General features: G+C 42.4%; 2 protein-coding genes across 2 annotated transcripts in view; both read left to right on the plus strand.

Moving 5' to 3' along the window:
* Positions 1–9,375, plus strand: part of LOC137341043 (cytoplasmic phosphatidylinositol transfer protein 1-like) — a 282,882-nt gene extending 273,507 nt beyond the window's left edge. The window contains exon 9 of the mRNA XM_068003897.1: positions 2,308–9,375. Coding sequence (XP_067859998.1) covers positions 2,308–2,624 — 317 coding nt within the window. The 3' untranslated portion in view covers positions 2,625–9,375. The remainder of the gene's footprint in view (positions 1–2,307) is intronic.
* Positions 9,376–17,105: 7,730 nt separating this feature from the next.
* The window catches only part of nol11 (nucleolar protein 11), a 29,362-nt gene continuing 22,297 nt past the window's right edge, over positions 17,106–24,170 (plus strand). Inside the window, exons 1-4 of the mRNA XM_068003898.1 lie at positions 17,106–17,255; positions 20,093–20,206; positions 21,363–21,419; positions 23,176–23,324. Coding sequence (XP_067859999.1) covers positions 17,127–17,255; positions 20,093–20,206; positions 21,363–21,419; positions 23,176–23,324 — 449 coding nt within the window. The 5' untranslated portion in view covers positions 17,106–17,126. The remainder of the gene's footprint in view (positions 17,256–20,092; positions 20,207–21,362; positions 21,420–23,175; positions 23,325–24,170) is intronic.

Raw genomic sequence — 24,170 nt, forward strand, 5'->3', positions numbered from 1 at the left:
TTTTGAAGGCCAATAATCTCAGCCCCAGGACATTGCTGCAGGAGTTCCTCAGGGCAGTGTCCTAGGCCCAACCATCTTCAACTGCTTCATCAATGCCCTTCCCTCCATCATAAGGTCAGAAATGGGGATGTTCGCTGATGATTGCACATTGTTCAGTTCCATTCGCAACCCCTCAAATAATGAAGCAGTCCGAGCCCGCATGCAGCAAGACCTGGACAACATCCAGGCTTGGGCTGATAGGTGGCAAGTAACATTCGCGCCAGACAAGTGCCAGGCAATGACCATCTCCAACAATTGTAAACAATTTTACAACACCAAGTTATAGTCCAACAAATTTATTTTTAATTCCAGAAGCTTTCGGAGGCTTCCTCCTTCGTCAGGTGAACGGTATGGAAATGACATTTTCGAATCCTTCGCATTTTAAAATCACGGAACAATGCCTGGTGATTACTGCCCGTTGCCAAGGCAATCACAGTGAGCAGACAGAAAGGTGTCACCTAAAAAGGCCACCGAATATACAAACCCCCCCAAAAAAAAGAGAGAGAGAGAAGGAAGATCTCTCTCTTTTTTTGGGGGGGGTTTGTATATTCGGTGGCCTTTTTAGGTGACACCTTTCTGTCTGCTCACTGTGATTGCCTTGGCAACGGGCAGTAATCACCAGGCATTGTTCTGTGATTTTAAAATGCGAAGGATTCGAAAATGTCATTTCCATACTGTTCACCTGATGAAGGAGGAAGCCTCCGAAAGCTTGTGGAATTAAAAATAAATTTGTTGGACTATAACTTGGTGTTGTAAAATTGTTTACAATTGTCAACCCCAGTCCATCACCGGCATCTCCACATCATCTCCAACAAGAGAGAGTCTAACCACCTCCCCTTGACATTCATCGGCATTACCATCGCCGAATCCCCCACCATCAACATCCTGGGGGTCACCATTGACCAGAAACTTAACTGGACCAGCCATATAAATACTGTGGCTACAAGAGCAGGTCAGAAGCTGGGTATTCTGCGGCGAGTGACTCACCTCCTGACTCCCCAAAGCCTTTCCACCATCTACAAGGCACAATTCAGGAGTGTGATGGAATACTCTCCACTTGCCTGGATGAGTGCAGCTCCAACAACACTCAAGAAGCTCAACACCATCCAGGACAAAGCAGCCCACTTGATTGGCACCCCATCCACCACCCTAAACAATCACTCCCTTCACCACCGGCGCACAGTGGCTGCAGTGTGTACCATCCACAGGATGCACTGCAGCAACTCGCCAAGGCTTCTTCGACTGCACCTCCCAAAACCGCGACCTCTACCACCTAGAAGGACAAGGGCAGCAGGCACATGGGAACAACACCACCTGCACATTCCCCTCCAAGTCACACACCATCCCGACTTGGAAATATATCGCCGTTCCTTCATCGTCGCTGGGTCAAAATCCTGGAACTCCCTTCCTAACAGCACTGTGGGAGAACTTTCACCACACGGACTGCAGCGGTTCAAGAAGGCGGCTCACCACCACCTTCTCAAGGGCAATTCAGGATGGGCAATAAATGCCGGCCTCGCCAGCGACGCCCACATCCCATGAACGAATAAAAAAAAAGATGGTTGCACTGGGAACAATTTGAATTGATGAGTTAATAGTATTACACAAGAAATATGTCTTAAATATTTTTTTTAAATCCTGTTCAGTTGGAATACAAAAGCTGATTATAAATGAACAATGCCAGTTTTACAGTATATTAACTTGGAAAAAGTAACTTGCTCATGACAGGAAAAAATATATATAGAGACAGCTTCATAAAAAAGATAGAAGACCAGTGGTAAGTGAACTGTGATGTATTGAGACAGTTCAAAGCTTGTTATATGTACAAGATGCCTTTGGGGTTACAATAGCACTTCTGAAGAATCACAGGTTTGTATTCATGGACTTGAAAGTGAGCACTTCATTCAGTACATTTTGTGTTTTATTTTACATAAATTTAATTAATACTTAAACAGCAAGATCAGAAACCTACTGTGAGGGAAATTGTGGGTGCAAATCTGCAGCCTGCGATATAATGACATAGCATGTTGTCGCTCCAACTTGCTGCACCACTCATTATTTTATAGGTTTATGAAAAACTATTATTTAAAAATGTATCTAATAAACCATTCATTTAGAACAATAAAAGAAAAGTTACTTGTATGTTCTATCATATTTTATTTCAAGCAAAAACAATGAATAAGTAGTGAACTGGAATTAATATACTGTTCTGTAAGTGACATTAAAATTTATACTGATATCCTTTCCCCTTTTATTTTCAACTGAAAGACATGACAATGAACGAAGTTCGAGAATTTGAACGAGCGACTCAGGAAGCCACCAACAAAAAAATTGGAATTATTCCTCCTGCGATTACTATCAGCAATATCGTTATGCCTTCGTTAACCCGCAGCGCACCTTCCAGTGCCCCGACCACACCACTCTCCTCAGAAGCTCCAGAATTCCTGGTTATTCCCAAGGATCGTCCTCGGAAAAAGTCTGCTCCGGAAACACTTACCCTTCCAGATCTTCGGGAGAAGCGCAGCACCTCCACCATACCTGATAACGATGCCTCTGGCGAGCCATCTGAGCCCAAGCACAACTAATTTCTGCCTCTGACCAGGGGCTTTGTTTTCAGATTTCAGTGTTAGATGATATTCTTCTTTATCCGTCACTCTTTTTTAAAATTTCAAACTCGCATGCGAATGGCCTATTTCTTTGGCCCCTGAGTGTAGTTCATAAAGAAAATAATGTGCTCCTTGCTCACAGTCTTTGTCTATTGGACAAGAAGCTTCTCCCCAAAGGGAAATATCAGTGTAAATCAGCTTAAATTCTCTCTGCGCTGATGGTGAGCAAACTCTCCTGCCCCCAATGCATATTGGAAATTCAAGAATGCCTTTCCCAACTTTTTCCTTCCATTGATTTCCATGGGCATAAAATCACAGACAACAGCCCGTGATTTTCCCATACCTGCTGCTGATGGATGAGTTTGCTGGCACATATTGGAAAAATTTACCCCTACATGTTTAGCACAAACCCCGTTGTGTTTCAGTGCAGTAAAATTCAAACACATTTCATAAGCTCCTGCACAGAGCTCGGGAATTATTTGTGTTAGGTCAGCAGACACATGGCAGATGTGCTTTGATGACCTAAGGCAGAAGTAACTTACCCACCTCCTGTAGGCATGATGTGGAGATGCCGGTGATGGACTGGGGTGGACAAATGTAAGGACTTGCATAACACCAGGTGAGTGAACCCTTCACTCACCTGACGAAGGAGGTAAGCTCCGAAAGCTTGTGATTTAAAATAAAACTGTTGGACTATAACCTGGTGTTATGCAAGTCCTTACATTTGTCCACCTCCTGTGGGACACACTAGCTAGCCAGGTTTGTAAAGTTACACAGCAATCAGAACCTGTTATCTTTTGTTTTAAAACTGGTTCCATATGGAGATTCTTTGGCAATCATCAGCAAAACTCACCAGTGATAGGTTATAGAATAGAATCATACAGCACAGAAGGAGGCTGATTTTCTCCCCTCTCATTCTGCGATGTTACGGTCAATTGACCAGTCCCTATTGCTGCCCCAGCCAAGATTAGTTAATTGGGATCTTCCTGGTCTGTTCCACATTGGGTGGTGCATTTACCCATGCGCCCGTGTGGGGGGCAGGGCCGGGGCACTACTTTGAATCTACGCAGCAATTGGGAAAAATCATTATTGTATTCTGAACTGTCAGAAGGTTTGATGACAAAACTCTGAATATCAGCTCAAAATGGATCATCACAGTATCTGCTGAAGCCAGAAAACCCAAACCTAACAACTAACATCTGACACAAACAAAATTTGTTGATTAGGTTATCAACTGATTTGCAGAGTTTCATAGAATGATACAGTACAGAAAGAGGCCATTCGGCCCATCATGCCTGTGCCGGCTGATTGAAAGAGCTATTAAATTAGTCTCACTCCCCTGCCCTTTCTCTGTAGCTCTGCAAATTTTTCCTTTTGAAGTATTTATCCAATTCCCTTTTGAAAGTTACTATTGAATCTGCTTCCACCATCCTTTCAGGCAGTGCATTCCAGATCATTACAACAAGCTATGTAAAAAAAATTCTCCTCATCTCTCCTTTGGTTCTTTTGTCAATTACCTTAAATCTGTGTCCTCTGGTTACCAACCCTATTTCTGATTTCAGAAGGTAAAATAACAAATCTGTGCTCCACCAGTGACTTAGCGGGTAAATTTACTGCTCGATGTTTCTTGAGCTAGGAACGTGCCTGATTCAATCCAGAATCTGTGATGAGCCAGTAGAAGCTCTGCAATTGGCCTCAGTGCCACTGGGCTAGGATGAGGAAAAGTCAGCCAGGCTTGCTTCTCCTGATCGTTATCCAGTGATCCCTGCTGGAACTTCTGCACTATCTTGGTTGCGGACAGAGCCAGGCTCGGCCAAATGATGGTCAGATATCTTGCTTCACACTCTGTCTTGCACATGAAGAATGGCTCCCTGAGTTAAGTATTAAAGGCTGTAGTTCGAATACTTTGTAAAATTTGGGGCTCCCTATTTTAAAAAGGATGTCAAAGCACATGTGGCTGTGACTGTCATGATATGCAAGTGTGCAAAGACAGGGTTGGTTCTCAGTACCTCCACACCTACAGGTAGTGGCAGCAGACTAAATCTAAACAGGGAGAGTGACACACAGAGGTCACCCACCCAAAACTAGATAAAGATGAATATTAAGTTGCCTTATGTAAAGTACTTGTCACCTGCACTGATAATCCTCTTGGAATTAATAATAAGCGACACATTCACAAGACGTGTTTCAAAAAGAACAAATTTGTTTCTATTGATGCTTTTCACATAACCTCAGTTCCACTAGTGAAGCATTTTCCAGTATGTTTTAATTCACTTGGTTGAGAAGATTAAAGCTACAGCCTGCACAGTCACTGCAACATTACTATTCCTCGGCCCCTACCTACATGCCAAAAGAGAAGAGATTGATGGTGTGATGAATGCAGGACAGTGCAGTGTTATATTTTAAAACCATCTGCTCATTTCTTTTGCTGAGATAAGGTGCTGTTAAAAGATTATACTGAGTGAATGCATTGTCAGTAGCAGATACACAAAACGTGTTTGCAGCTTATAATAAGGAGAAATTGCAAAGGAACCCAACACCATATTTTTGTAAATAGAGCTTAAGCTGTGCATGTGATGGATTTATTCTATTAAATCGGTCAACCTAAGTTGCCCACACAAAACAAAAAGAATTTAAAACAACTTACTTTTTGCCTATCTTTGGCATATCCATGATGTACCGAAAGGCTTTACATTGAGCACTGGTCCATAATATTTGATGCATCGTGTATATTAAAATACCAGAATGCTTTCAAATTTCATTGTTGGTAGAATGTAGAAATTCCACCACTAATCAGGTGTAAACTTTAACCACATCCCTCTCCTCGCTTAAAAAAAAGTTCTTTTTTAAAAACATAACACAAATGATCATTGATGGTCATGCACCTGAATATCAGGCAGGTTTATCATTTTGGAGAACAAGTGGGCAAGCGAGACTGCGAAACAAAAGTTATGCCATCTGAGTAATTTTACAAAATTGTATGAAACAAAAAATCTTACATGAAAGCAATGCCTTTTGGACAAAAAATGCTTTCATTAAAAAAAATACATATTTGTTACATTTTAATATTCCCACCCAAACACATTAATGTGTAAATGGCAGAAATCTTCCTCCTCCATTATCACTAGTTTTCAATTGTTTAAAGTAATGCGTGTATAAAATTAATATTTAGCAAATTTATTTTTCCTAGTCTCAGGACTTAATTGCTCCCTCTTGTCTTTCATAATTGTATATTGAACTAACGCTACGTTTAACACAATTCTGAGAATAAACATTTGAAAACTTAACAGAGTGCACAGCATAAGCTGTGAAGACAGGGCGGAGACTTTGGGAAAACTGAACACGCGTAAGGATAAAGAAATTAATGCAGAATTTCTCTCTCGTTGGCTCTGCATGCTGTGCTGTATCTTTAACCAAAAGTGTACTATATGTTACTACGATTTTGTCTGAATTGGTAGAGTGAGATTCAGATCTGTTTGCCTGATGCAGGCAGTCATGAAAGCACGCTGGTTGCACTAATCTAACTCTATCTTTGTAAATGTAAAAGATTTTACTCTGCAATGAATTCCTTGTATCTAATATTTTTAGATTTTCTGGATTTATTTTTACTGTCAATACCATATTAGCAAAAGGACCAAATTCATGGTATTTATACTGTTGCAAAATATAGTATTTTCTGAAGCAAGCAGAAAATTCTAATACCTTAATATGTTCAGGTTGTTCTTGATGTCTGTTTAAAGCCATGCTCATTTTGGTGCCGTTATTTTGGAATAGTGGCACTGTATTTTGCTATTACCTTGTGTACTCACTCACCAAGCAATGCCGCAGTTCAAAGACTCACCGGCAACAAGATTTCTTTCTTTTTTGCACTGATTTTTTTCACCCTCACCTACTTTCCAGAAAGTGAAACTCCCCCCAGGGGTATGTTTCCACAGGCACTTGTACCTTGCTCATATGGCCATTATTCATGTCAGCCCTGACCGTGAGCTTCAGCAGGCCATTCGATCATGGAGTTGAACCTAATACCATCCACATCTGGTGTTTACACCTGCACATTTGTAACTGGGGTTGATGGATCCGGGAGCACCATAACTGATTTTCATCCCCTTTGCCCAGGAGGGGTGAGGCCAATTGTAGCAGCCCAATAGCTGCTCCAGCACAGACTCAAGATCAACACTTGAACTTTCCTGGTCTGCATGAATCAGCTACCCTGGATAAACTTAATGAGGCATTGGTGGAGTCAATTCTTTTGCTAATCTTTGCTCCATAACAACGGTGACTGTGCTTCAAAAGTAATTCTTTAGTTGTGAAGCACTTTCAGTCATCTTGAGGATCTGATAAGGTATGAAAGCAAGTTCTTTCTTCTTTCCTTTGAACCTTTTCGGCAGCAGAGTTCAAGTTGACAGAATACAAGTCTGTGCCCACCTTTTCCCACTTAATCGTGCCAGCAGGGAGAGCTACTAAGGGTCGACCAGGAGAATGGGAAAATGAAAAGGTTGAGTTTCAAACCCCATCCAAAGCTACTTTTGTGAAACTCCTAGTGGCCAGTTAATGGAGCACTAACACCAAGAGCCTGGAAGCAAGTCATATCACCCGTTCCCTTGTTGTGAGAATATTGTGTACCAGACCTAAAGAAGATAAGGAAGAAAAAAAGTACTTTGGAAAAACTGGAGCTATTTGCAAAAACAGATTGTTGAGCATTGTGTGAAAATCACCTTTTTAACAAGATTATATTTGTTCACAGTTTGGGATCAATTCTACAGGGAAACCATTTCAGATTAATAAGAGGATTTAGATATCGCAGCAACACAATTTCCTTCTGTGCACTTTCCTTCTTTTCAATGGGAAATGCCTGTAATGTGTATTTTAAAGCATTTTTTAAATATAAATGTAGTGATAGTTATTGAAAGAAATATTTTTCCCAACAGAATGTTGTTGAAACAGTTTTCACAATAGCATATCCAGGTTGCCTGAATTTCCCAAGTTGTATATTTGCCGTTTTTAATGGCTGTGTTTCCACAAACCAATTCTTATAGTTTCCACGTATGTAAGTGACCATAACCTTAAATGTTATATACTATGAAATCAAAAGCAGAATACTGCGGATACTGGAAATCTGAAATAAAAAAAGAAAATGCTGGAGAAGCTCAGCAAGTCAGGCAGCATCTGTGGAAAAAGAAACAGAGCTAACGTTTCTGGTGCGGACACTCTGTCCGCAAGCGTGGCCCTGATCTGCCGATCGCTTGCCATTTTAATTCCCCTTCCCACTCCTACTCTGACCTCTCTGTCCTCGGCCTCTTACACTGTTCCAATGAAGCTCAACGTAAGCTCGAGGAACAGCACCTCATCTTTCGTTTAGGCACTTCAAAATTGATTTCAATAACTTCAGATCATAACCACTGCTCCTATTTTTTCGGTCAGCTAGTGCTGGTAATGGTTCTGCTGCTGCCATTTACAGTTACTCCTGATCAATCTTTTGTTTCTTAACCTGTCTCATTACCACCTTCCTTGCCTTGCACCACCATCCCTTTTGTCATTTAATCACTCATGCCCGATCAGAGACCTCCCCTTTTGTTCTTTCCTCCCCTCCTCTCCATCCCCCACTTTCCCTGGCTCTGTACTTGCTTAAAAACTTTAACTCTTTTAACATCTTCCAGTTCTAACGAAAGGACATCAACCTGAAACATGAACTCTGTTTCTTTCTCCACAGATGCTGCCTGACTTGCTGAGCTTCTCCAGCATTTTCTGTTTTTATATACTATGAATATTTTCTTTGAATACTGGAATGTAAAGAAGTTTTGTATAATTTTCTGGTTAAGTAAAGCTATTGGTACAGTTGATTTCTTTTAGAGTGAGGAACATTTTTTGCCATAAAGCGTCGTTATTCAGCCCATACTTAGAACTTTCTACTTCTGAGGAAGCCACATCCAGGAAATTGGAATTTCAGTTCAGCATAACACATTTGAAAACAAAAAAAAAAGAAATCCCCTGATAAATTGGTCTGGTGTTGATCCATGCAGACGAATAGGTTGGCAGATCCCATCCGCAGGCTGTGCTGAGTTACCTGATCTTAGTTGGGTCAACAGGTTAGGACGCCCAGGGCGGGCTAAGGAAGGGAAAAATCATTCTGCCCTCCTGCTCTTCTGATTCTGCTGGAATGTGTAAGTGTGGACATCCGGTGAGCAGTTAATTAACCTGCCAACATTTAGTGTTTAGGCCACTTGGGTAAGTTACTGGAGAGCTGCTGGTGTCTATGGAGAATCAGTGCCCTCAGGAGGGAGGAGAAAAAAATTGAGAGGGGAAAAAGTGGCATTGGTTGAGATCTGATAATGTCGCCTGGCTGTTCTCTCAGTACCTAACCCATAAGTACCTAATAAGGATGCTGAAAAGAGACATTTAACAATGGGGCATGAAAAAATACCTTATTTCAGATAGTCAGTGGCATGTGCTAGGGTTCACAAAATGGAAAATCCATCTTGTGATAAACATTGAACAGAGTTTTGCATAGCTCAGTACTGTACATAATCAGTACGATGTAAATATTCTGGTGACTTGTTAACTTAAGGGTAAGGTTATCCTCTGACTGGTTTATCTTATTAGCTGGGTTGATGGATCCACTGTAATAGTTTGTTACATAGCATGTTATAATAAACCAGAGTGTAGAAAAAACCCACATTGCTGTTGAGCAGATTTACCTTTCAAAGAAATAAAAGATTTTTTTCTCTCTGAATTGAGATATGTCGCCTGTATACTGTTATTGGAGTAATCAAACATATTACTCAATCTGTTAAAGTTTGGAAATTCATACAGACATCATACATGTCTTTTATAAACATAAATCGAAAAAGGGTAGTAAAAGGAAGGGTAGGGCCGATTAGAGACACCAAAGGAGATCTTTTGGAGGCAGCAGGTATTGCTGAGGTACTAAATGAATACTTTGCATCGGTCTTCACTAGAGAAGAGGATGCTGCCAGTGTAGCAGTAAAGGAGGAAGCAGGAGCAATATTGGGTAGGATAAAAATAAAGAGGAGGTACTCAAAAGGTTGGCAGTACTCAAATTAGAAAAATCACTCAGTCCAAATGGGATGCATCCTCGGTGAGGGAAACATAGAAAATAGGAGCAGGAGTAGGCCATTTGGCCCTTCGAGCCTCCTCCGCCATTCAATATAATCATGGCTGATCCTCTATCCCAGTGCCATATTCCTGCTCTCTCTCCATACCTCTTGATGCTTTTTGTGTCTAGAAATCTATCTAGTTCCTTCTTAAATATATTCAGTGACTTGGCCTCCACAGCCTTCTGTGGTAGAGAATTCCATAGGTTCACCACCCTCTGAGTGAAGAAATTTCTCCTCATCTCAGTCCTAAATGTCCTACCCGTATCCTGAGACTGTGACCCCTCGTTCTGGACCTCCCTAGCCAGGGGAAACATCCTCCCTGCATCCAGTCTGTCTGGCCCTGTCAGAATTTTATATGTTACAATGAGATCCCCTCTCATTCTTCTAAACTCGAGCGAATACAGGCTGAGTCGACCCAATCTCTCCTCATACGACAGTCCCGCCATCCCAGGAATCAGTATGGTGAACCTTCGCTGCACTCCCTCTATGGCAAGTATATCCTTTCTTGGGTAAGGAGACCAAAACTACGCACAATACTCCAGGTGTGGTCTCACTAAGACCCTGTATAACTGCAGTAGGACATCCTTGCTCCTGTACTCAAATCCCCTTGCAATGAAGGCCAACATACCATTTGCCTTCCTTTTTTTTTTATTCGTTCATGGGATATTGGCGTCGCTGGCGAGGGCAGCATTTATTGCCCATCTCTAATTGCCCTAAATCATAATTATGTAGAGCTGTAGGAATAGTATTGCTATCGGGTTCAAGTCCAGGCTGCAATTGTTGGACTGTTATATAGAATTACCATAGGTGTCAAACATTAGTTCGAGCGTTAAGAGTTTTTGAGCAGAGGACAAGGAGCAGGGCAATGCAAGGACTTTCCATTTCTTTAACCTTATAAATTCTCTTTTGTACCTCTTATTTTCTGACAGTGCCAGTTGTCAGACTATCTGTAGTGTAAAGATCCCGCTCCCAGTGAATAATATCTACGATTGTACAGGATGCACAGCTCCCCCCCCCCCCACCAACGTCTGCAGCCCCCCTTAACCCACCACAACCCCCCACAAATCCCCCCACAACCCACCTAATTTTTTAATCAAGGTTCAGAGTTTTGTTGAAATTGCTTTTGAAATAGTTGAAATAAATGTGTGACCTTCCTAACTGCTTGCTGCACCTGCATGTTTGCTTTCAGTGACTGGTGTACAAGGACACCCAGGTCCCTTTGTACATCCATTCCCCAATCTATCTCCATTTAAACAATACTCTGCTTTTCCAAAGTGGATAACTTCACATTCATCCACATTATACTGCATCTGCCATGTATTTGCCCACTCACTCAACTTGTCTAAATCGCCTTGAAGCCTCTTTATATCCTCCTCACAACTCATGGTCCCACCTGGTTTTGTGTCGTCAGCAAACTTGGAAACATTACATTTGGTTCCCTCATCCAAATCATTGATATATATTGTGAATAGCTGGGGCCCAAGCACTGATCCCTTCTGTACGCCACTCGTCACTGCCTGCCACCCCGAAAAAGACCCATTTATTCCTACTCTCTGTTTCCTGTCTGGGAAGCAAGGGTGGAAATTGCAGAGGCTCTGGCCACAACCTTCCAATCCTTACATGTGGGGACGGTGCCAGAAGACTGGAGGATTGCAAATGTTACATCCCTGTTCAAAAAAGAGGAGAGGGATAAACCCAGCAATTACAGGCCAGTCAGTCTAATGTCTGTGGTAGGGAAACTTTTAGAGACAATAATCCGGGACAAAATTAATTGGCACTTGAAAAGTATGGGCTAATAAATGAAAGTCAGCATGAATTTGTTAAAGGAAAATTGTGTTTGACTAACTTGATTGAGTTCATTGCTGAAGTAACGGAAAGGGTTGATGAGGGTGGTGCGGTTGATGTGTATATGGACTTTCAAAAGGCATTTGATAAAGTACCATAATAGACTCATAAGCAAAATTAAAACCCATGGGATTAAAGGGACAGTGGCAGTGTGGATAAAACTTTGGCTAGGGGACAGAAAGCAGAGAGTAGTGGAGAACGGTTGTTTTTCAGACTGGAGGGAAGTATACAGTGGTATTCGGACTATTGCTCTTTTTAATATATATTAATGACCTGGACTAGGGTATACAGGGAATAATTTCAAAGTTTGTAGATTACACAAAATTCAGGAATGTAGTGAACAATTTGGAGCATAATAACAGACTTCAGTGGCAGATGAAATTTAACACGGGGAAGTGTAAAGTGATACATTTTGGTAGGAAGAATGAGGAGAGGCAATATAAACGAAACGGTACAATTTTAAAGGGGGTGTAGGAACAGAGAGACCTGGGGGAATATGTACACAAACCTTTGAAGATGGCAGAACAAGTTGAGAAGGCTGTTAAAAAAAATGGGATCCTTGGCTTTGTTAATGGAGGCATAGAGTACAAAAGCAAGAAAGTTATGCTAAACCTTTCTAAAACACTGGTTAGGCCTCAGATCGAATATTGTGTTCAACTCTGGGCACCACACTTCAGGAAGGATGTCAAGTGGATGCAGAAGAGATTCACCTGAGTGGTACTGGGGATGAGGGACTTCAGTTATGTGGAAAGATTGGAGAAGCCGGGGCTGTTCTTCTTAGAGCAGTGACGATTAAGAGGAGATTTGATTGAGGTGTTCAAAATCATGAACGGTTTTGATAAGAGTAAATAAGGAGAAACTGTTTCCAGTGGCAGAAGGGTCAGTAACCAGAGGACACAGATTTAAGGTGATTGGCAAAGGAACCAGAGGCAACATGAGGAAACATTTTTATGCAGAGTTGTTATGATCTGGAATGCATTGCCTGAAAGGGTGGCGGAAGCAGATTCAATAATAACTTTCAAAAGGGAATTGGATAAATACTTGAAGGGAAAAAAATTACAGGGCCATGGGGAAAGAGCAGGGGAATGGGACTTATTGGATAGCTCTTTCAAAGAGCTAGCATAGGCATGATGGGTCAAATGGCCTCCTTCTGTGCTGTAACATACTATGATCCTACTATGATACCAGAAATCCATCATTCTGGTCATCTTTCCCATGTGATCAAATGTGATGACCACTAAGCAAAGCAAGGCTCTCATCAAGGTTGAAATTATAATCCATGGCAAGAAACTGAAGAGAATCAAAGATGTTCATTATTAACTGTTGCCAGATTTTATTTGCTTCTGTTCTCATTGGGGACCAGGCAGTCAGTAAGCAGAATGTTTTACACTAACTTGCATCATATAGTTCCTTTAAAATAGAAAAATATCCTATGACACGAGGGGCAAAAAACAGGCTGAGCAAAAGGAGAAATTAGGGGAGGTGACAAAAAGTTTGGTCAGAGGTGAATTTTGAGGGGGTCTTAGGGGAGAGGGAGAGTAGAGGTAATTTCAGAGTGTAGGTGGTTGCAGACACAACCATCGATGGTGGGACAAAGAGTGTGGGGTCTTAGTTAGAGGAACAGAGACTTTTGTGGGGTGGGGGGTGTATGGAGAACATTTCAGAGATAGGGGTGAGGCCATGGTGGGAATTAAAAGTTGTATCGTTGTTTATAAAGGGAGCGAGGGATAGACCGAGCAATTACAGGCCAGTCAGTCTAAAGTCGGTGATCGGCAAATTATTGGAATCAATTCTGAGGGACAGGATAAACCATCACTTAGAAAGGCACGGAATAATCAAGGAAAGTCAGCACGGATTTGTTAAAGGATGGTCGTGTCTGACTTAACTTGATTGAATTTTTTGAGGAGGTAACAAGGAGGGTAGATGAGGGTAGTGCATTTGATATTGTCTACATGGATTTTAGCAACGCTTTTGACAAGGTCCCACATGGCAGACTGATCAAAAAAGTACAAGCCCATGGGATCCAAGGGAAAGTGGTAAGTTGGATCCAAAATTGGCTCAGTGGCAGGAAGCAAAGGGTAATGGTCGACGGGTGTTGTTGTGACTGGAAGAATGTTTCCAGTGGAGTTCCGCAGGACTCAGTACTAGATCCCTTGCTTTTTGTGGTATATATTAATGATTTGGACTTAGAACCATAGAACCATAGAAAAGATACAGCACAGAAGGGAGCCATTCGGCCCATCGTGTCCGCGCCAGCTCGAAGAACAACCAGGTGCCCATTCTAATCGCACCTTCCAGCACCCGGTCCGTAGCCCTGCAGCTTACAGCACTTAAGGTGCAGGTCCAGGTACTTTTTAAAAGAGTTGAGGGTCCCTGCCTCTGCTACCAATTTGGGCAGCGAATTCCATACACCCACCATCCTCTGGGTGAAAAAGTTTTTCCTCATGTCCCCTCTAATCCTTCTGCCAATCAGCTTAAATCTATGTCCTCCAGTTCTTGAGCTCTCCGCTAGGGGAAACAGGTACTTCCTGTCTACTCTATCTGGGCCCCTCATAATTTTGTACACCTCAATCAAGTCTCCCCTCAACCTCTTCTGCTCCAAGGAAAACAGCCCCAGCCTATCCAATCTCTCCATCTCTCCTCGTAGCTGCAATTTTCAAGCCCTGGCAACATTCTTGTAAATCTTCTCTGCATTCTCTCCAGAGCAATTACATCCTTCCTGTAATGTGGTGATCAGAACTGCGCACAATACTCCAGCTGTGGCCTTACCAGCATTTTATACAGTTCCATCATTACATCCCTGCTTTTGTATTCTATACCTCGGCTGATAACGGAGAGCATTCCGTATGCCTTCTTCACAATCTTATCTACCTGTACTGCCACCTTCAGGGACCTGTGCACATGCACTTCAAGGTCTTTCACTTCCTCCACCCCTCTCAATATATTCCCGTTTACTGCCTATTCCCTTTTACTGTTTGCCCTCCCTAAGTGCATCACCTCACACTTAAATTAGGGGACATGATTAAAAAGTTTGCAGATGATACAAAAATTGGTCGTGTGGTTGATGGTGAGGAGGAAAGCTGTAGACTGCAGGAAGATATCAATGGACTGGTCAGGTGGGCAGAAAAGTGGCAAATGGAATTCAATCCGGAGAAATGTGAGGTAATGCATTTGGAGAGGTCAAACAAGGCAAAGGAGTACACAATAATTGGGAGGATACTGAGAGGTGTAGAGGAAGTGAGGGACCTTGGAATGCATATCCACGGATTCCTGAAGGTAGCAGGACAGGTAGATAAGGTGGTTAAGAAGGCATATGGAATACTTTCCTTTATTAGCGGAGGCATAGAATATAAGAGCAGGGAGGTTAGCTGGAACTGTATAAAACACTAGTTCAGCCACAGCTTGAGTACTGGGTACAGTTCTGGTCACCACATTACAGGAAACATGTGATTGCACTAGAGAAGATACAGAGGAGGTTCACAAGGATGTTACCAGGACTGGAAAATTTTAGCTATGAGGGAAGATTGGATAGTCTGGGGTTGTTTTCCTTGGAACAGAGGAGGTTGAGGGGTGATTTACTTGAGGCGTACAAAATTATGAGGGGCCTAGATAGACTGGATAGGAAGGAACAATTTCCCTTAGCAGAGAGATCAATAACCAAGGGCCACAGATTTGAAGTGATTGGTAGAAGGATTAGAGGGGAGCTGAGGAAAGATTTTTTCAACTAGAGGATGGTGGGGGTCTGGAACTCACTGCCTGAAAAGGTGGTAGAGGCAGAAACCCTCAACGCATTTAAAAAGTACCTGGGTGTGTAATTGAAGTGCCATAACCTACATGTCTACAGACCAAGTGCTGGAAAGTGGGATTAGGCTGGGTGGCTCATTTTCAGCCGGTGTGGACACGATGGGCTGAATGGCCTCCTTCTGTGCCGTAAATTTTCTATGATTCTACGATGAGAATTTTAATTTTGAGGTATTGGAGCTATTGTAGGTCAATGAAGACACGGGTGATGGGCGAACAAGATAGAATATGGGCATCAGAGTTTTGGATAAACTGAAGTTCATGGAGGATGGGAGGCTGGCCAGGAGAGCATCAAAGTAATGAAGTGACAAAAGCATGTATGAGGGTTTCAGTGGCAGGTGGGCTGAGGTGAGTGATGTTATGGAGATGGCAATAGGCAGTCTTTGTGATGGAGAGTATATTGTTTCAGATGCTCAGCTCAGAGCTGACCAGAGCGCCAAGGTTGCAAATAGTTTTATGCAGCCTGAGACAGTGGCCAGGGAGGGGGATGGAGTCGGTGGTGAGGGTACAAAGTTTATGACGGGTCTAAAGATGATGGCCTTATTCTTCTGATGTTTAGCTGAAGGAAGTTAAGGCTCATCCGAGACTAATTGTCAGACAAGCAGTCTGACAACATAGGTAGTGGAGGTTTTGAGAGAGATAGAGCTGCATGTCATCTATAAGCTGACCCCATGCCTGTCAATGATGTTACCAAGGGGAAGCATGTAGATTAGAAAGAGGAGAGGGACAATGATGGATCCTTGTAGACGCCGCTAATGACTAGAGATGATCTTCCTACGTTCGGATAGGTAAGAGTGGAACCAATCAAGGGCAGTCCCACAGAGCTGCACAATGGAGAAGTACGGGAGAAGAATGGTATGGTAAAACGTACTGAAGGCTGCAAAGAGATAGAGGAGGGATAACGCACCACTACCACACTCACAAGAATGTAATTTGTGATTGATTATTGCTGGTATGGTTTGGGAGTGGAGGAAACCTGATTAGAGGGTTTAACACTGGGAGTTGGGGGAGGGTTGAGCACCAATCTGGAAAGCAACATGTTTAAAACCCTTGAAGAGGAAAGGATGTAAGGAGATAGGGTGATAGTGAGGACAGAGGGGTCAAGGGTGGATTTTTTGAGCAACGGGTGTCAATGACAGTTCCAAAAGGGACGGCAAGAGTGCCTGAAGAGAGGGAACCGTTTACAATATCAGCTAGCATTAGGAGGTTGAGTGGTCAGGAATTATGTGCGAATTGGGTCAAAGGAGCAGGAGATAAGTCTCATGGACAAGGTGGCTTTCGGGGAAACTAGAGAGAGAGATGGGGCTTTCAGGACTACAGTGGGAGGGGACTGGAGGAAGGGGAAGCATCAAAGGCAACTGAATGGACGATATCTATCCTTGCAATGAAGAAATCAGTGAGCTCCTCCCACTTTTTAATAGGTAAAGTATTTGCCATTTTATTCAGAAATTACCATACCCTTGCGCAGCTCGAAAGTGTAATTTTGCCCCATCCAGACTCAGAAAACAAGAAGTGAGCATCTCCTCTCCTTGTCCATCTCCTAACGAATGAATGAGACTTGACAAGTCAACGTCTTCCCAAGGGCAGCGTATGATCTTCCATTCCGTTAGAGGGCGCTGTGGCGGGAGTTTGCGAGACCCAGGCGCGGGGTTTGGACATCAGTGCGCAGGCGCGGGGTTTGGAGATCAGTGCGCAGGCGCGGTGGAGGAGGCGGGTTAAGATGGCGCGGCTGTGCGAGGAGTTCACGCTGTGCGGTCTCCACAGCGGCGATGCCGTGCGCGGTGTGGGGTCGGCCGGGCCCGACCGCGTCATTGTCACTTACAAAGACCGGACAGTTACCGTCTACAAGGTAAAGGAAAATCGGGGCGGGGCGGGGGCCTTGGAATGTGTTTGGGCTCGAGACTGGGTCTCGGGGTCGTTGCGTTGGCATCGTTACCGGGGGAGGGGGCGATGGGACGCTCGTGGCGTCTTGTCGATGCCGCCGGCCTTATTACATCGGCAAATGGAAGAGATAAAACCAGGAATGTTAGGGGAGAAACAGAAAATGTTGAACGCGCAGAAAACAGAGTGACCCAATCGGCACGCTTAATATTAGGGTTTAGTTTATCTTCCCTTTTGGCTTTGTTGAATTTAGACTTCCATGTTTAAATGATTCTACCTGCAATCCACTGCCTGAAAGGGCGGTGGAAGCGGATTCTGTAGTGACTTTGGAAAGGGAATTGGATAAATACTTGAAAAGGAACAATTTGCAGGGCTATGGGGAAAGAGCAGGCGAGTGGGACTAATTTGAGAGCTGTTTCATAGAGCCTGCACCAGGCATGGGCTGAATGGCCTCCTTCTGTGCTGTATGATTTTACGAATAATTATGCCTCCTTAAAACAAGGGGGCACTTACAAATTTGTTTCTCTGTTGACAACACTGGGGCAACCTTTATGGATCATTTAAAAAAGGCATCTGAGGGATGTGTCAAGGCCTTTTCTCTTTCCAAGGTGCTGACTGGATGCATATTTCAAGCTTTTCCTACTTTAAAAAAAAATGGCATTACTAATGGGAGAGCAGAACACATGCCCAATTCAGGGAGAGTGGAGCAGTCGAGTGCTCGAGGCTGGAAGCAGTTGGATCAGGTGGAACCAGCAAGAGGCCAGAGAGTGATATAGAATGGTTACAGCACAGAAAGAGGCCATTCAGCCCATCGAGCCCGTGCAGGCTCTTTGTAAGAGCCACCCAGTTAGTCCCATTCCCCCGCTCTTTCCTCGTAGCCCTGCAAATTTTTTCCCTTCAAATATTTATCCAATTCCTTTTTGAAAGCCATGATTGAATCTGCTTCCACCACCCTTTCAGGCAGCGCATTCCAGATCGTAACTACTCGCTGCATAAAAAAAAAAGTCCTCATGTCTCCTTTGGTTCTTTTGCCAATCACCTTAATCTGCGTCCTCTGGTTCTCAACCCTTCTGCCAATGGGAACAGTTTCTCTTTAAGTGTGGTGCCCAGAATTGGACACAATACTCCAGTTGTGGCCGAATCAGTGTTTTATAAAGGTTCAATATAACTTCCTAGCTTTTGTACTCTATGCCTCTATTTATAAAGCCCAAGATCCCGTAAGCTTTTTTAACTGCTTTCTCAACCTGTCCTGCCACCTTCCAACATTTGTGCACATATACCCCCAGGTCTCTCTGTTCGTGCACCCTCCTTAGAATTGTACCATTTAGTTTATATTTCCTCTCTTCATTCTTCCTGCCAAAATGTTTCACTTTGCACTTCTCTGTGTTAAATTTCATCTGCCATGTGTCTGTCCATCCCACCAGCCTATATATGGCCTCTTGAAGTCTGTAACTATCCTCCTCACTGTTTACTACACTTCAAGTTTTGTCTCATCTGGAAATTTTGATTTTGTGTCCTGTACACCCGAGTCCAAGTCGCTAATATATTTTTTTTAAAAACAGTGGTGCTAGTGGTCCTGATCCCTGGGAAACACCACTGTATATCTTCCTCTAGTCTGAAAAACAACTGTTCACTACTCTCTGTTTCATGTCACTTAGCCAATTTTGTATCCATGCTGCCACTGCCCTTTTTTATTTCATGGGCTTCAATTTTGCTGACTTATTATGTGGCACTTTATCAAAGGCCTTGTGAAATCCATATACTCATCAGCTGCATTGCCTTCATCAATCCTCTCTATTACCTCATCAAAAAACTCAAATCAAGTTAGTTAAACACGATTTGCCTTTAACAAATGTGTACTGGCTTTCCTTTATTAATTCACACTTGTCCAAGTAACTATTCATTTTGTCCCGGATTATTGTTTCTAAAAGCTTCCCCACCACCAAGGTTAAACTGACTGGCCTGTAGTTGCCGGGTTTATCCTTACACCCTTTTTTGAACAAGGGTGTCACATTTGTAATTCTCCAGTCCTCTGGCACCACCCCCATATCTAAGGAAGATTATGGCCATACCTCTGCAATTTCCACCCTTCCCTCAGCAACCTGAGGGAAGGGTGGAAACCAAAATTCTGGAACTCCCTTCCTAACAGCACTGTGGGAGAACCGTCACCACACGGACTGCAGCGGTTCAAGAAGGCGGCTCACCACCACCTTCTCGAGGGCAATTAGGGATGGGCAATAAATGCTAGCCTCACCAGCGACGCCCACATCCCGCGAACGAATAAAAAAAAAACCTAGGATCCATCCCATCCGGATCGGGTGACTTATCTACATTGACACGAGAGTCATCTAGTGATGACTGTAAACAAAGCTGCTTTCTTTGCTGCAGTTCTTGCATATGATAATGATTGATAATATCACATAGTTCCTAGTGACATTAGCTGTCTGAAAAGTGACATGATAATTTTAAAGAATATCTATCTTTTATACTTATAATAAAATTTGTGCTTTCGGTACCATTTTCCAGTCACCTATTTCTGACATGCTATAAGACTTATGGTTGTATGATACTTGCCGCCAAATGAGTCCTCCCAGTCATGCCTCCAAAGTGCCACTTACCTTGGGGCCTGTCACGTGATGATTCACCCCTGCTGCCTTTTCCATTACCCTAAGACCTCAAGATGAACTTTTCCACGCTGCCAAACCATCATTGGCATTTAGAGTATGCAGCCTAAGTTTTAAGAATGTAGAAAAGCGTTTGTCAATAAAATTTGCATTCTTGTGTTCTCTGCTTGGCGTTGTGAAGGTGTCGGACCAAAGGCCTCTTGGAAGTTGGACGGTCAAGCAAACCCAAAAAATAACCTGCCCTGCTATCTATAACAGCCAGACTGGAGAATATGTTGTTGTTCATGATAATAAGGTAAGGAATATAAAGAAATTGAGGATTGAGGTAGTTCTGCTTCTTGGGGCATATTTAGTAAAGTTGCAATATAATTCAAGGCATGTTATAACATAAGTGCGTTGTCAACCAGGCTAAAAGTGCTCAGCAAGTCCTTTGGACATCCTGTGCACTTCATGAACTTAAAAAGTGCTGCTTCAACTAAATTCAGATTGCAGACACTCTCTCTCTTACTTTCAGTACAGTCAAATTTTAACAGCTTAGAGCAGAGCTCTGCATGTGTGCCAACATTCATGTGCAGAGCTCCCTCCTTTATCTCCTACTCCCAATCACAACCAGGCTGTATGAGCCAGGGTGCATTAACAACAGCTTGCATTTGTATAGCACCCTTAATGTAGAAAACATCCCACTGCACTTCACAAAAGTGTAATCAGATAAAAATGGAGATTACTTCTGGTTGCAAATGGATACTGTAACATTAGAAATAGGGATTTGGTAAACCTACAGTTTTTAAAATATTTTGTATTCCCCTTAGAGCCTTTATTGTTTCATGCTCACGTACAGGATTTCATAACCCATGATGAGTTACTATTTTCTCTCTCAGCTTTTCCATTGTTCTTTGTTGATTTGGGGCAATGTGATCTGTTATTTGGTTTCAATTTTGCTCTTTTAAAGTAAGACCATAGTCAGGCCACTCCACAGTAGGCGTCTTTCCCCTCTCCTAGATCTGTAACCCAGGATTAAGTCCAACTGATGGGATGAAAGCTTTGTGTCTGCCTGCTGCAAGGATGTTACGTGATATGTGATTGCATTAATTTCCTTGTGAGTGAAGGGTCCATAGTACAAATCAACCATAATTTGGAACAAATTGACAATTTCAGTACAACCATGATCATGGTTAGTGTGGGGAATCAGGTGGGTGCCATTGTGCAGCTACTTCTGCTCTTCTAAGATTGGGGCAGAGTGGACAAGGCATTAACTCTGCATCTAGCTCCTGCTACAGCTAGCCTAGGAGTGCTTAATGCTGGTAACAGGTACCAAGAATGAATGGCCCTGACATTCTACACACTGTCATGAGCACAAACATGCACAAAAAAAGGAACCGATTGCAGTCAGATTGCTTATCATTTGCTGTCTGTACATTTAACATTAATGTTTTAATCTCATTGCTTTCTAGGTATTAAGGATATGGAAGGATGAAGATGTTAATCTGGAAAAAACATTTAAAGCAACAGTAAGTTGAGAATCAGAGGGGTTCACTTTACCTGAAGCAGAATACAAAGTAACATGTACCAGCTTTGTAAAGTAATATTTATTATTAGAAATGAGTTTCTATTGTAAAGAATTCAACACCACCCTGAGCGTTATACACAATATGTGATCTTGAGGATTATAGTCTAATTTACAAGCGAGTTATTAAGCAATTCTAATGGTTAGGCAAATTGCACAATCCCATACGCGAGGTATATGATTTCTTTTTTCTTTGTATATGTGAGACGGGTAGTTTATTTACTCTGCAGTGCAAAATGAATTTAATAGTATTTGAATTTTACTTGTATTATTTTGGAAATTGAGTTTCTGCGGCAATACATCAGAAAAGTGAAAATACTTTGCATTTGAATAAGGGGCAGTATTCAAGGTAGGAAGCCCCTTTATCTCCAATTAGGAGATTGCCATTTGCCTGGTCACATTTTGTCTCTTAATTCACTTTTTTTCTGTAGCACAGTAGACAAATGCTGTTTCTGGAAGGAGTGTTCAGACATAATACAAAGAAGTTTATTCACCAGTTGAGAAAATCCGTGCATCTCCAAGTCGAAATAAGTCTTGGCATCAAATTTTGCAGACTGTAGTTTGTAAGCTACATCACACACCTGAAAGAGGAGGGGGTCTGTCTGTCCTTGTTCTCTTTTCTCTCGTACATACCTATTATATTGAAATGATAGGTGGATCACAACATTCAATTTCAAAATATGTTTTATGTCAACTGTCTTCAAAGCATTTTCACATTAGATTTACTTGCACTACGTTATGCCTGCAGGTGGCTCTGTGATGGGGGTTTCAATATTAAACTTTTAGTTCACAATAATGTAACATAATAGCTGCTGTCAGACTGGAGAGTTGAAGTCTGCATGCAGTTATGGGCTGTGACCACTGGGTGTCAGTGGAACAACCCAAGGTTCTGAGCCTGCAATTGTGTCCAGCATTTTGGTAAAAGTAAATTAAAAATGTAAACTTGAAATCAGATTTGTAACTTTTTTATCCCAATACAGGTAACCTGGAGTCTACCGTTTAGGCAGTTTCCTTCCAAGCTCCCGTTGCTCCTTGGGTTCAGACTTCTGCTTTGAGGCAGCCCCTAAGTGAATTTTTAGTTAATGTCCCTATCACCAACAGCCACTCCCCTCCCGACTCTACATGTAATGATTCCCCCCTGGAAGAGTCTGCCTCTTTTCCTCCTGCTCTGCCACCCAAACCCCTCATTCTCTCACTCTCACTCACTCTCTCTCTCGCTCTCTCTCTCTCACGTACGTCCTGTGTCACACATGCAAATTTCTGTGTCATACTTTTTAAAAAGTGGCAATCATTTCGAACTAGGTAAAACTTCCTCAGGAATAGAAAGTATCTAAATTGGACTTCGGGAGAAAAAGTGTATATTAACAAATCAGCAAGAAAGAAAATCAATAATGCAATCTACAGAGAAACTTCCCTGGCCACAGAAAATGACTTATTCAGTAGGAGTAATTTTATAGTGTCCCAGGTTATGTACACCATTTAATTGGCTTTATATATATCATTTAGCTTTAATTTTTTCTTTATGCCCTTTGTGCTTCCAGTCATATTCCTGAGGCATGATTGGAGAACCGGTCTGTTATAGCTCCCTTTTTTCAGTTATACTTGGGAAACATATTTGTGGTGCTGTTCAAGAGGAAAAGGTTACGAAGGAAATTAAGTCAATGTTAATCCATCTGATTCTTACTTACAATGCATTTCAGTTAGCAGCTGATGTCCACCAGATACACACATTGCCTGATACTGAACCTCTGGTGCTTTTCGAGAGAGGGGTTGTAAGACAACTTGATGCCCTTCTGTCAGCTCCACAGCAGGAAATTGAAAGTGTCCTATCAGAAGATGAAGTCATAAGGTTGGTATCAGTAGAGGTATCCAGCAAGGTTTACAATTAAAGTTAGTGCTGTGTGCAAGGATTTTTTTTTAAAAAGAAAACTTTTTTGCATATCTTTTTGTTTAGTTTATGTCTGTTAATTGTATCCATGTGATTTATATCAGTTAGTGTTAATTGTATTCAGGTGGTGTGTATCAATTGGGGCTCTCGTATCCACATATGAGAGCTTATCTCGGGTGTGGTGTGGGTAATTGGGAGCTTGGAAGTAACTGAAGACCAGACTCCAGTATTCTATCCTTCACCACTAGGCTATCCAGTTTATAACAATGTTCTTCATATCTTAAATGATATTGTTTTTCCAGATCAGAGAAACTTAATGTGACTTGGCAGTGTAGAATGATTAAGACCTGCTTGTATTTTTGAGGGGGGTTTGATGAGAAGATAAATTATTACGGCTGAGAATTTGGCGCTCCTGACGGTGTGCTGGATAAATGCGCTGGGTAGTTTGGTAGTTAACCATACAGACCAGGAAAGCCCCAGTTTTGATTCTTGTTCAGTGCTGACTTTGCTAATTTCAGCTAGAGTGCAGTTCCCCAGGAGCCAGCGACCTTCTGGTATTTCACCCAAGTAGCATTTGTTCATTCAACAGTGGAGGCCATCCAGCCAAGCTTAACAACCTTATCAAACACACCTGCATTAGCACTGGATGGCGATCAGAAGCAGAAATCCTGATTTGTTTTTTTCACTCCTCCCTAGCTTCAAGTTGTTGATGCCAACCAGCACGCAATTGCTGCCCCCAGCGGAATCAAATATCTCAGCGCCCACCTCCCCCATTCCTTGCCCAACCTTCCTTAATATACACAGCTG

This window comes from Heptranchias perlo, chromosome 23, assembly GCF_035084215.1.
Source record: "Heptranchias perlo isolate sHepPer1 chromosome 23, sHepPer1.hap1, whole genome shotgun sequence".
NCBI classification, from domain to species: Eukaryota; Metazoa; Chordata; class Chondrichthyes; order Hexanchiformes; family Hexanchidae; genus Heptranchias; species Heptranchias perlo.